This window comes from Marmota flaviventris, chromosome 10, assembly GCF_047511675.1.
Source record: "Marmota flaviventris isolate mMarFla1 chromosome 10, mMarFla1.hap1, whole genome shotgun sequence".
NCBI lineage: Eukaryota > Metazoa > Chordata > Mammalia > Rodentia > Sciuridae > Marmota > Marmota flaviventris.
In genome coordinates, this window is record NC_092507.1 from 108,991,985 (window position 1) to 109,006,101 (window position 14,117).

General features: G+C 39.1%; 1 protein-coding gene across 1 annotated transcript in view; it reads right to left on the reverse strand.

Annotated features, from left to right (window-relative positions):
• Positions 1-14,117, reverse strand: part of Spag17 (sperm associated antigen 17) — a 212,384-nt gene that overhangs the window by 177,171 nt on the left and 21,096 nt on the right. Inside the window, exons 2-3 of the mRNA XM_027940326.2 lie at positions 1,842-1,982; positions 1,158-1,244 (exon numbers count right to left, since the gene is read on the reverse strand). Of these exons, the coding sequence (XP_027796127.2) occupies positions 1,158-1,244; positions 1,842-1,982 (228 nt within the window). The remainder of the gene's footprint in view (positions 1-1,157; positions 1,245-1,841; positions 1,983-14,117) is intronic.

Here is a 14,117-nt window from a genome sequence, read left to right on the forward strand (position 1 = left end):
GGCCTGTTATCATCTCTGATTTTTCACTGAGCATCTTTGAAGAAGAAAGAATTCTTTGGGGGGCTAATTGATCCCAGGCCCAAGAATTGGATATGAATGTCTATGGCCACTTCAGAAGAAATATCCCAATATTTTAAACCCAGGTATCACACAAGGTTTCAACTGAAGCACACACATTTAGAACATCGTAACAAAAGATAGAAGGCATGCTATTTGACTCCTACAGCCAAGAGAGTGTTTCCCATGGGAATGGGAGCAATTTAGCAAGAGTTAATGCCATAGAATTCACAGTACCATCAATTGTGAGTAAATATAGTGACACTTGGATAAACTCAGAGAGTGCTCAAGCAATACTAAAGAGCTCATTATAGAATCATCCCAGAGCTGAAAGACATAAAAACTTTATTAGTCATCAACAGGATAAAGTGCAAACAAATTGGTCTCAGAAAGATCCAAAATAATCTTTGTTTTAGGCCCACAGAACCATAAAACAGTGTTTGACAAATTGTGATATTCCAATCAATCACTGGATTTTTATAGTTTCTTGTAAGCTATAAGATAGATGTCAACAAGGCAGGGGAAGAGAAAATCTCATACTGAGCATGAATTCTGAGCACTGTGCCCAAGCCAGACTTTTGAATTGAGTAGCTGCTAGAAATGGGTGGATTTTTTCAACTTGACGAGTATCACAATTTTCACATTGATTAAAGTTGGATGTAAAATGTGCACACGCTGATGGGAAACTGTTTCAGCCATGGCTCTGTCTTACACAGGAAACTCTTGTTTCTTTTGTGAAACCAACACTTAGAATTGCATTTATAATGACTCCCTTTGATACTATCACCTACTTAGTAATCATCCTGAAAAAGTGTGAATCAACAATTTTGTATATAACAGTTTCTAACTTATATGTTTTTAAATTGGACACAGCGATGGCATAAACAATCTGGGACAATTTTATTCCTAAGAAGAATTTTGCTTAAAAGGAGGCAGATTGTTTTGTCTATGTGACTATCAGGAATGGACATCTTCAATTAGGAACAGGAGTTGACTTTCAAAAGACAAAATGAATGAAAAAAGGGTTGCTATCATATCTTTACTTCAATTCTCATTTTCTGAAAATTAGAGAACTCTCTTCAAAACACACTTTAACTTACCTCATAATATAATGGAAGATTACTCACTATAGGCTTTTTTGCCTTTTTAGATGGTATGGTTCCAACAAGTTCATTTATTTCATTGATCTGCAAGAGATTTAAATTTACTTAAAAAGAAAGACTCAGAGAATACTGAGATACATGCAACAACTTTCAAACCTTGGGGTGACTTGAGCAGTTGGAGAACCTTGTAAGAAGGAGGGGCCCTTAATTACCTGGGAAGTTTGCAGCCACCCAAATAAGTTTTTAGTAATTGCATGGGCAAGTGCCACCTGACAGATCTTCTCTGTGGTCAACCTCCTCTGACCTCTGACAGCTATACTCTCTGTTGCCTGGCTTCACTTGCCAGTAAGTCATGGACTTTCTAGGAACTTTATTTAGTCTTTGGTTATTACTGAACCTTTTATTGAATAATTCCTCACAGAACCTAACATGGTGCCTGAAATGGCCTCCGAAATCTTTGCCAAATGAATGTGTTGAGTGGCTGGCCTTAATGAATGGAAATTACTTCTTCCTGATCAAATGCTTCAAATTTATTCTAACTATATGTTTATTTAAAGTGATCCACCCAAACGTACAGAATAGTGCAAGCATATGATCGGTTCATTGATTTTATGATTTTAGCCCTTATTTCAAGTAAAAAGTCTCTGAGGGGTGTCGTGGTGGGAAGGGACGAGGGGGTACCTGCTGGAGGATGTCATGCCAGGACGCCATGCTGAAGAGTCTGCGCTGAGGGGCTTGCACAGCCAAGGTGAGAGCTTCAAGGAGAAGATCATCCTCAATCTGGTTCCCAACCACAAAGGCAATGGAGGCCTTCCAGTCACTCTGTTACAAAATCAGACAGAATTCGATGCTCAATGTTCATGACTGGGTGATTTTGTGTTAAAGGCTTCTGCTGTGAAACGGGATATTTTTTTCTGTAACTCTTTACCTTAAAAGACTGGGTTGACCTTGAGGTGTATGTGGGTCTTTGACCAAAGTAGTCACAAGGGGGCAGTATTGGGCCAAATTTCATGTGACTTTGATTTGAAACCAGTTTTCTGGAGAAACTTTTAATTTTTATTTATTTTTTTATTACTTAAGGAAGATCATTTTATTTCTAAAAAATGACATTTTAACTAGCATGCTGCCCAAGAATAATGTGGTATTGGAAATCAATAGTTCATTTCTTTGTCTCAGAGAGATGTAGTCAGAGAAGCAGGAATGGGTTTTATAACCTGGTACCCTGAAGATTCTAAATAGTGTTAGCAATATAGAAGGAGCTCCAAAAGCAATTGTTAAATGTTGGGTAATAGTGAGTTGCCAAATGAGAAGTGGAGCCCATCTTTTTCTTCTAATGTAACACAAGAATATTTTTGTTAATTCACAAAGGGGTTCTTTCTAACTGGAGGAAAAAGGCTAAAATATTATACTTGGATGTGAAATTTTGTGTCAAATCATTTTTAAAAAGTTACAAAAGACAATGATCTCATTCAGTAATTTCTTTTTTTCCCCTGGTTATTATAATTTTAATTTCTGTTGGGAAGCAATTCCCTGGTACATTAAGAACAGAGTTCAATGAATTACCCACTGTGTGGTGCTGGAAGGCCTGTCATGCTTTTGAATACCAGCAATCTTAAGGGGAGATGGAACACACTGCACATGACAAAGACTTCAGAAAAGAGAACTAACAATAAGGGAGGGCACTCTAGCCTTGTGGTCCCTCTGGGCCTTAGCTTCCCCCCTAGAACAAATGAAAGGTTTGAATGAGGGCAGGGTCTAAGCTTTCCTCTTACTCCTCTCTAGAGATCAGATTTAAACAGAGTAAAACCTACTCTTGATGGATGCCAAAACAATGTCTAAGAAGATTTGAAAAGGTCACACAAATTTAGTGAAATGTCTAATTTTGTGTGGTTCTCTCTGGTTTCTGTCCAGTTCATAATCAGGTTGATGACAGAACGAGAGTATAGGTGGGAGGAAAGACTTCGTGCAAATTCTTTCTTACCACCAAATAGTGGCTGTCCTTAAATGCTTCTTATTTTTTCATGGAAACTTACTACCTAACAAGACCCATCCAGTTTTCAATGATATCACCAAAACATAACCACATGTAGAAGCACAAAATATATACTTTACTTACAAAGCATGGCTATGTATGCATGGGTGTGTGAAGGGAGGTGTTTTGACTCTGAGTTTATTGAGTTCAGAACATTCTTTTTGTTAATTTGCCATAGGATGATCAAGCAGCTTTTTTTTTTTTAACGTTCTGGTTCTAGAAAGTAAGTATGCTATTTATAATGCACTATTTAGAAAAAAAATCTATCATCACAAATGCCCTTTCCTGCATGGCATGGTTTTCTTACCTCTCATCTGCTCCCTCCCTAAATCTGCTTCTATAGTCTTCATTGAAGGAGAAAAACCTCTGTCTTTCTCACAGTAAAGTACACATGGGTCCTTGGAAGGCAATGCCTCAATATTCTGGCAGTTACATTTTCCGACACTGAAGATTTTAACGACTACCTCTATGCCTTCATCCCAGTCCCCGCTGCAAGTTTCCTTGCCAATATTTGAAAGTGGATAGTGACAAGAAGAGGCTGCCTCTCAGCCCTTTTGGAGACAATTCAGAAAGAAGACATTGTAGTCCATCACTACCTATCTGAAACTATCTGGCATCAAAGGCAGGTGTTGACCATTGCAGACAGAAAGAAAAAGAAAAAAAGCAGGGAGGAGGAGGAGGAGGGAAGGAAGAAGGAGCTAACAATTATTGTGAATCTGCCATGTGCCAGGCATATGTTATCTCATTGACTTTCTAAGTAACCCCACTGAATAGATGCACTAACACTTTATAGACAGAAAAACAGAGGTCTGAGGAAGTAAAACAACTTGCTCAAGGTCATTTTGGCAGAACCTCCTGGAAACTACGTGGCTTACAGCTTTGTGATCATTTCAGTAGAGTTTTGGGAGCAAGCTGTTGGGCTCAGAATGGCTTTCCACGATCCTTAGATCGGATCTGACAAACTACTTCACACATATTGCTATCTATCCCATGTTACTGATAGATGAACATTTCCTTTACAAGTTAGTGTGTAGAGCCTTTAAAATGATGAAGCACTTAATTATTAAATCATCATATGGTCACTTTAAAAAAAATGATAGTTTTACAAAAGTTCAGAGGTTAAAGAAATTTCCCAAGTTTCTCTCTCTCTCAGCCCAGTGATCTTGTTTCTTTTGCCCCAGCTGCACCTTAACATGAGATTGTTCCTCCAATTCATGGTGCTATAATGAAACTTGTGGGATCCCCAAAGTCACCTTGAAACAGCTTGCCTCTGCTAGAATAGGTCCAGAATTAATCAGAACTCTCTCTGAGACCCCCTAGGGATCCAGGCCACATGTGTCCGTTTAAAGGGTCCTGAAGGGGTTTCAGGTCAATCTGTCTATTTAAAAGGTTCTGAAGAGTCCTGTGGGGCCCAATTTCCTATCTGTATTCTGTTGACCAAAAAGTGTCTGCTCCAGAAATTGAATCCATTAGGCAAAATAGGACTCATGGAAGAGTTTGTCAGAGCTGCGGTTTGATTTCTAATCACATTGCTACCTAGGTAAGCATGAACTGGAGCACTCAGACAGTAATAATCAAACCAAGAATGCCTGGAGAGCAGGATGCACACACTGCATGCCACAGCAGGGGGCAGCCGGATGCAAGGAAATGCACCAGGGTATAAGAATGAAAAACAAGCCATTTCCCATGTCAAATGGGGAAGAACTGGTAAATAATTATGCTCCCCAAATATAATTTTGGAATCTTTCTCTTGGTATCCTAGGGTGACCGTAGGTTCCAAATTTCTACCAACTGGCAGCAGTTGTAGAAATAGGAAACTGTTTAGAAAAAATAAATAAATAAGTTAGATTTGGTAAAACACTGTTAAAAACACCCCTCTACCCACAGCATTCCAATATGCAGTTAAACGGAGTCCTTAAATTTAAGTTCATGGGGAAGGAAGAGAATTTAGTGTAGAGAAAATAAGTATTGACCATTGGGAAGAGAAATGAAAGTGTAAGGTGTGTAACCCCATTAAAGACATGTGTAAGTACAACAGTGCTCCTATCTGTGGGTGAATTTGTGTGAGACAAGTTGAAGGAGTTTAGGTGTAATGAGCATGCACGGAGAGAAGGAAAAAAGTCATTAAAAAACAACTGCACTGGGTGTATCGCATGGTAGAGGGAGAGGGTTTTAGTCTGGTACACTCAAACACCTTAGGAAATAAAACAAGTTCTCTATTACCTGGAGGCATATATTCTACATGATTATTGCTGAGTCTTGCCCCTGGCAGTTATTGATAAAGTCATTCAAAGGATGGAATGAAGTCATGTATGGACACAATCCATTACCTTTTATTTACTTTACCAGTCTCACCTAATTTGAAGCCTGGCAGGAGGGCGTCTTAACCCAAACACTTACATAGTAGTCTCCTAAGGCAAGAAAGTATTCTGTAAATGCAGAGAACCTGACCGGCTCACACAAGTCTCCTGTCGCAGAGACATTGGGGAGATTTTGAACTATTTTTCTTTCATGTCATACATATTCTCTAGATTTTAATTAGGCATTCCAGGATTCTAATATAATTACAATAAAAAACCTTTTCAAAAACAAGTGAAATGCTGCTTTTGGATAATGGCATTGTGATCTCTTCCTTCTGGTAGCACAAGTAATCTGCTGATCTAGGGAAAGACGATGCCAGCAGCCCAAGCTCCCTTCTGCTGCCTTTGCTAGCACAGGAGGCCTTGATGCCCAAGAGTTCCCCACAGGCCTCCACTCAGGGCTGATTAGGGTCTGAGGAGCACCTGTATTAGGGAAGGCTGTGTAAAAGCCTCAAATAAAATCAAGGCGCAGTTTTAAAAGTTAGGTTTTATTAAAAGCTGCTTAACACTGTACAGATATGCAAACCTGTCCTTTATGTCAATACTCCACTGAAAGGATGACCTTTTTGTTAATTAGATTTATTGCCAAATGGATGGGGACTTGTGAATGTCTTTCTCATACTGCGTTTTTCTTTCAAAAGGAGTCTTGGATCTCCATCAGCAAATGAGTGTTAGTGTGGGCTTTTGGCCAGCAGAAGAAATATTTTTATTACATAGAACTGACTGCTACAACTGTATTTGTTAAAAAGGGATTCTAACTGCAGGCTAAGTTGAATATATATAGGCTAAATAATGGGCACTTGTTGTCATGTAATAAACAAGACCACTGTAAACAATCAGGTTCACACTTACCTAACTCTCCACTAAACAAGTACTTATTATTATAGGCTCGTCTCTGATGGTGTGCTCCTCAGAATTCATCATGAAAATTAGTTTGATGTATCATCATTATACTGTTAAATAAGTCATCCTTATTTAGGAATTGGTTCATGTGACTGTTATATTTTTCAACTAGATTACAAACTCTTTAGGTAAAAAATTATGTTTTATATACTTTGGCACCTTGTGGTGCACAGTAGTGAACAGGAAGTAGAGTAGGGCTCCCTATGTACAGTTCTATTGATTGGTATTTTAAAGCCACAGAGTAAACTTGGACACTGAGGATTTGGCCCTCAGAATCATAAGGCACTGGAATGGAGCATGTCAGGAAGTTGCTATAGTTCATAGCCCTGAGGTTTCTTAGCAGGAGAACACACTGTACCTGATCTAATGGGATTCACACCAGGGTTAGTGACAAGGACTTGGGGGACTGGGCACTGGAGCCATTCCTTTGGAAGATAAGTTTCCCCGGGAGTGACTTAGACAAGCAGCCAGATGAGAGGGGAGAGAGCAGCTCCTTCAGATAGGAGGGGGAAAGCCTAAGACTCATTATCAACCTTCTCTACAGAACCACTCCTCCCTTCTCTTTCCCTCTTTCTGCCTTTCTCTCCCATCTCCCAGCCAAATGGTCTCTGATGGCCTGCTCTCTTCCCTTTCCCTTACCTACTACCAACAGGCTACCCGCTCTGTGATTCTTTCTCTTTCAAGGTGTCTTAGAAATTCTTATGAGCTTAATTCACAATGAAAGAATATTAGGGCGAGAGGAGGGACAAAGAATGAAGGAGCACACAGTCTGACTTGTCTAGGTGCAGACTCTGGGAAAGGGCTCCAGTCCTCATACTGCCCATGGCCCATGCCTCCCCAGTCTTCCGACTTTCATCCAGACTGTGCTGGCATCAACCGCCCACAGCTCTTCCTAACCCTGTTCTGTGAGGCTACCTCAGAGACATGGCCTGCCACACATGGAGGGAGTAGTTAAAACAAAGGGATGTCAAATGCTGGAAATCACAGCATTTACCTGGAAACAGGTTCTTAACCCTTTCCCAGCACCAGCCCAGGGAGAGCTGTAGATTTAAGGTTGACTTGGAGACTTTTGATAGACAAAGCCAGGACTTTTGGTGCACAGTAGTGAACAGGAAGTAGAGCAGGGCTCATATGTAAAGTTCTCTGAGAAAATACTGAGGAGGGCAGAGGAGCTCTCTTCATCTGCTGCACACACATCCCCACTAATACAACTCTGCATCAGGGTGCTGTGTGGATTGTTGGTTAAGGTCTGCTGATGTTGCTTCAGTGATAGCTCAGGCTTAAGCATTATCCTTCCAGATGGGCTCTATGAAAAGCAGGTGACAAGATGAGTACAGAAAGGCTACTCTGAGAGGAGCAGGGGCAATCCACTCCAGGGCTCTTCTTTCCTCTGGATCATTCCTCTATATTTCCACTCAGGTATCTGCACACAGAGGCCATGTGGTATGAAAGGTCCCCAGGCATCCCCTACCTGTGGGTGACAAGATTCTTGCACACTGCTATGACCCTTTGGAAGTCCTTCTGAGCACAGCACCTAGCAATAATCAGAGCTGACATCACGGGTATTATTTGGCAGTAGTGTGTGTGTGTGTGTGTGTGTGTGTAGAGGCGGATTCTGCTCTTATTAGTCATTAGAATAAACACAGTTATTCCATACACATTGCTTCAAGTGTAGAGAACTTATGGTGAACCAAGAAAAAAATATCAAATAGAATATCAACAATTGTGCCATTAAAAAAGCAAATACTGGGGCTGGGGATGTGGCTCAAGCAGTAGCTCTCTCGCTTGGCATGCGCAGGGCTCTGGGTTCGATCCTCAGCACCACATAAAAATAAAATAAAGATGTTGTGTCCACCAAAAACTGAAAAATAAATATTAAAAATTCTCTCTCTCTTTCTCTCTCTTACAAAAGCAAATACTTTGAATAATTGAAAAATAATTTGAATGACTCTCAGTTTGTAAAATAATTTTCTTTGATAATTATAAACTTGTTAACTGACAAGTTCCTAAAATATCTTATGTCCTTGGAGGAGAGGACCAAAATCATGACCACATAATTCATTCAGAACATAAAAAGTAAGGCAAATCTCAAAAGGAAACAAGCTTCTTTGGGTTTTCAAACAAATATTACATATCAGAGACATTCTTCTAAGAGAGGAGACCAAGAAAAGCCAAGAGGAGTCCTGCTAATTGCTCCACAAATGTAAAACTGGAATCAGGGGCTCTCCCCAAATTAAAATTCTCAAAGTATGCAGGGTTTTTTTTTTTTTTTTTTTGAGTTATGGGGAAGAATGTGAAAGTGTGGCAGGAGATAACTTTCAGTCATTTTGTGTCACATGCAAGTCTGTCAGAGACATTAACCCATCCATGATAACCATTCATAACAACCACCAGACCAACTGAAATAAAACAAAATAGCAATCAGAGTCAGATGAAAAGGCACTGAGGTGCATTTTTCTACACTGGCTAAGGAGATGGTAAGCTCTGGGGCAACAAAAAAAGAGACGGGGGAGAACAACCACAAACTAATTTTCAGTAGAGATGTGGATCTGTTTATGAGCATAACGTATCCAAAAATGGATCTGTTTTTTACTATTGGAATTGTAAATATCAACCTGGCTAACTCTGTGGATCTAGATCTAAAACACAGATGTCACACAGGGCTAGTTCTTAAAATAAGAATACAGGAAAATGATATGAAGTTTATTTTTAATAGAGAGCCTTGGTACATCTCTCTCTGCAAATAAGACAAATAAGGCTTCCTCACCTGCAACTCTATTCTAGTTCTCCAGAGCTCCTTACAAACCTTTCCAGAATCCACCATCACTTTCTTCTGAGTAGAATCAAATTTGCCTGTGTACCAGTTATTCAACTCAAGTCTTAATAGTTGATTTGCTAATTAAATAAGTACATATACCTTCAGGCTTTAGTGCCTAGGGCCATTTTAAAGTATTTTTTTCCTCTTCAGGCTACCTGCATTTTCAAAAAAGAATCCTAAGAACTCCTGGACCAGTTTAAGGAGTGTTGGGCTAATAGTGGTATTTCTGACAGTGGACTGGGCTGGTGGAAAAGGTTCTCTTAGAATCAGACATCTGGACAACCTTCTACTTCACCCATGTGTCTGGAACATAGTACCATTCAATAAATGTTTCTTGAACTTAGCAGCCCAAACCACACACTAAAGAGAATTTTTACACATGTTTAATATGGGAAGGCCGACGGAGCGTGTGGCATTTTATCAGCCACTCTCAATACTTTGGAAGGAATCATGCCTCTCAGTCACCAGTCATTTGAATTAGAGAAAGCTCACTCCTTTGATGTTAGACAACATTGTATGTGTCTGATATTCCATTGGTGATACCCAGTAGTCTAGAAACAGCTTTACTATGTGTGTAGATTCCATCTGGCTGATTTTCTTTGTTTTCATAAGTATTAAATGTTATCATTAATTAAAATTATTGATGATCTGGCGTAAAAATGTACATCTCTGAAGTGGTGTCAAATTCTGCCTCTGTGATGTCTTAGCCAAATGAACTTGGACTTATCATTGTAGCTCTTTATTCTTATTTTTTAAAAAAGGATCTAAAATTACAATTTTTAGAAGATTGTTGTGGGCAATCTTCTAAATATACAAATATACCTAGGATCATATTGTCAATTGTAAAGTACCATGGAAAGTAAAATGTTGATATATGCAAGGGAAGTATTCTAATTTCCCACATAAAGTTCTGCAAAAGTAGGTTAAAAGAGGTGATTGCTTCTGAAATTTTGAATCTAGATATGTCTCTTGGATCTTTGGACACTGTAGCTTCTGGCTTATGCTGTTTAGTTGTTTTTCTTTCATTTTTCAGAGAGTCCTTGGCCCATCCCACCAATCTAGCACATGAGCCTAATTCAGTTTTGCTCCATGCATCAGAGAGTTTTAAGACAGCTATTAAAACACCACATGGAAAAGCTTTGCAGGGAATTCTACTCCACAGAGAAACCACAGAAACCACTACACACCTTAACTATCTCCCCACCCCCAACAGTTGGCTAAAATTACAGCTCCATTATGTTAGTATGATCCAACCAGTTTTATTGCTTGGAGCAAAATCTGAGGTCCAAAATGAACTTCAGAACATAAAAAGTAAGGCAAACCTCAAAAGGAAACAAGCTTCTTTGGGTTTTCAAACAAATATTACATATCAGAGACATTCTTCTAAGAGAGGAGACCAAGAAAAGCCAAGAGGAGTCCTGCTAATTGCTCCACAAATGTAAAATTGGAATCAGGGGCTCTCCCCAAAGAAAGGAGATCTCTTTTCATCATCGTATATTAAAAGCTATAACCTTTCATCAACTTCTTTCTCAGACTTGAAACCTTCTTTGACTTGCCTCAAGTTCCTTCAATGTGAGTCACTATCTTTCACATTAAATATTAAGATGGATTTCCAAGACCCAGTATTAGCTGATTACTTACCCTACCATATCCCTTTGTTTCCCCACCTTTCTTCATCTAACGTAAATATAATGAATCCTCTAACCATTGTGGTGTATTCCATGAACTTGTTTTGCCTGGCCACCAAGGCTAAATAACAAAATAACCAACCAACACTCTTTCTACTAACCCATTCATGCCAGGTAGCTGTTGCGTTTGATTTATGAAAAGCTCTTTTTCTTGCAATCAATGCAAATACCCTCATTTATCATTCATTTATTACAAGGCCACTGATAGAGTTTAGTTTCTGGATCTTTCTTAAGTAAACCCAAGGTTGCTTCTGAATAACACAAGGGTACAAACTGTCCTGGTTATAAACTTTATCCTATTGGCCTCATATTTGGTGAAATGCCCAATAAACGACAGCATTTCATCAACAGAGTTACAATCCTTGTATTTTCTCTAAACCTGGGAACAGGACAAAAATCCTTTGCTTTGACTACATGATGTTTAGATTTAAAAATATGGTCTCCAAATTGTGATGTGAAAGAAAAAAAGGGAGGGGGCATACAAAGATGATCCAGGGGCAGTGCCAGATCTTCTAGAGAGCTGAGTTTTATCCTGGTAATGGGGAATGATGGGATCTCTCAACAATTTCCCGGGAGCTGTATCTCAGGAGAATGTATCTCAGGCAGGAAGAGTGTCAAGGAATCTGTTTCCTGTCTCAATTCAACAAAAATGAATTGAGGTTCATCTCAACAGGCATTTATTCATCTGGTTAAATGTGTTTAAAATAACAAACTAAATGTAACAGGAGTTTGAAAGTGAGTAAACCATGCTTCGCTTCTCCTCGTCTGTTGTCCTAGCTGGCTTTTATCAAGGAAGTTAGCATGTGCTGCTCTCCAGGGCTGTGCCATGCATCTATCCTTACTCCACCAGCTGCTCAGGATCCAGGAGTTGTTCAAAGAAAACAAGAGGCAGACCTGTTTCTGAACAAGAAATGGGGTAAGACTCCAAGTAGACAGGTGGAGGGTGAATGTACTATTCAAGACGGATCAGTCTTGGTGGGATGGCCTTTTGGAAAGGTGTTTGGGAGTAAGGTCAGCATCTGAAGTAGTTCCTGGGATCTTTCTGCCTAGAATTCTTGTTAACTTTTTCAGAGTGCCACTCAACTGTCACCTATTCAAGGAAGACTTCCTAGGAGACAGATAAGGAGAGGTGGAAGAGAGCTGGGAGGCAAGGTATGGCTGAAGCCAAAGGAGGAGAGAAGCTCTCCTGTGACCTTGGCAAGAGTAGTTCCACCGAGTGAAACTGCTTCCTGCTCATTCCCCCCTCACATAATCCTGCAGCCCTCATAACTCACATTGCCTGTACAAGGCAAGCCTCATTTAAGGACCATGTGACAAAATAGAGCCTGTTGATGATTATGATAAATTTCAAGCCCCAGATCTGGTTATGGTTCTTAATTTTCTCCAATTACACAGGTACATGGAGTCTATTTATTGGATACATCAGGGTAGTAACTCATAATAATTATTCCTCTCCTATTGATTCCCTAATAGAGTTCTTACAATAGCTCTTTCAATGGTAAAATGAAAAGAGCACTGGATTTAGTATCAGAAAACTTGAATGCTAGTTCTGATTCCAACCACATGGTCTTGGAAAAACTTTTTAAATACTGATGACCTGGACCTTAGTAAACTAATACTACTTAACGCAGAGAGTCATTCATTCATTCAACTAATACTGAGGAGTTACAGACACTGAAAAGGCATAATCACTAACTTTATCACCCTGGGGCAGGGAAGAAATAGACAAAGAAGGCTGAAAATAAGTTATATGTAAAAGCACTTTACAACTAGTTATATATCGCATATATAACCATATAAGCAATGTATATAGTGTTTATTTCATTATATTGTTAATCCTAATGTTTTCACTAATAATTAATACTTACTATGTGGGCATCTATGCTACATCTGCTGTCCTTGAAATGAAGGATGAATAACATAACAGCAATGAAGCAAAACAAACTAAACATGTATATTTCAACTTGGACAGACCTCAAGATATTATGTTAAATAAAAAAATTTTCAGAGTTAGTTGATACGAGATGGAACCATTTTTGTTCTCAGTCATCTTCTTCACAGCCTCCATTTCTAGGGCAATACATGTGACTGACACCCTCATAGAAAATATTAATTATTAGTAAAATCATACAGTATCATGGACATAGATAAATAAATACATGGGCTGAGAGGACATGTATTAAATTTTGTTAGTTCTTGCTTCTGGGAAGGAAGAGAAAGCAATAGAACAGAGAAGGGTGATGAGAACCAAGTGTTCCCATTTTTTATTCTTAGTGTTTATTTCAAAAAAATAGGAAAGAATTTTTTTTTTTAATTTTTGTGAAGGCACACACATGCTTGTTATATTATTCTTTGTGGCTTTTCTGCATTTAAAAAAAGCACTGAAAAATAGTCTGTGCTCTCCAAAGGCCCACAATCTTACAGGGGGACACAGATGTGTGAAGAATTTTAATGTAGGGTGATAAGCAACATCCGAGGCCCCCCCCTCTCTCTACGCATGTCAGGGAAAGCCTCATGGGCAATCATGTCCATGCTTGTCCACCTTCTGTCTACACAGTGGCCATGCTTTGGCCTGCCTCTGGAGCACAGCAAGGGTTTGGTGCCAAGGTTTCCTACCCTTTTCACATTTTTGTCTCCATCTATTCTTCATCAGTCTAAAGAACTTGTTTCTTTTTCTTAGGCTGAGGAAGCTAATACAGGCCCTCCTGTTTGTACTAGGGCACATAACCTCCTCTATGACTTTATTCCTTCTGTTTCTTCCATTTCTCCCTCTGCATATTTCAATCCCTTCCTCTTTCCCATTTACCCTATTTCACACATATCTACTGAGCAATTTTTCCTAATCCTAGTCTCCCTACTACCATTTCCCTTTTGATCTATTCTTCTTAGTCAGATTCCACCAAACAGGGGGCCTATACCTGAAGCTCTCAATCCAGATAAACCACAAGGTTCTTAAAGCCCATATTCTTAAAATTTAATTGATTTTATTTTTTTAAATACATGACAGCAGAATGCATTACAATTCTTATTACACATATAGAGCTCAATTTTCCTATCTTTGTATATAAAATATGTTCACGCCAATTCATGTCTTTATACATGTACTTTTTTTGTATTACAATTCTTATTACACACATATACCACAATTTTTCATAT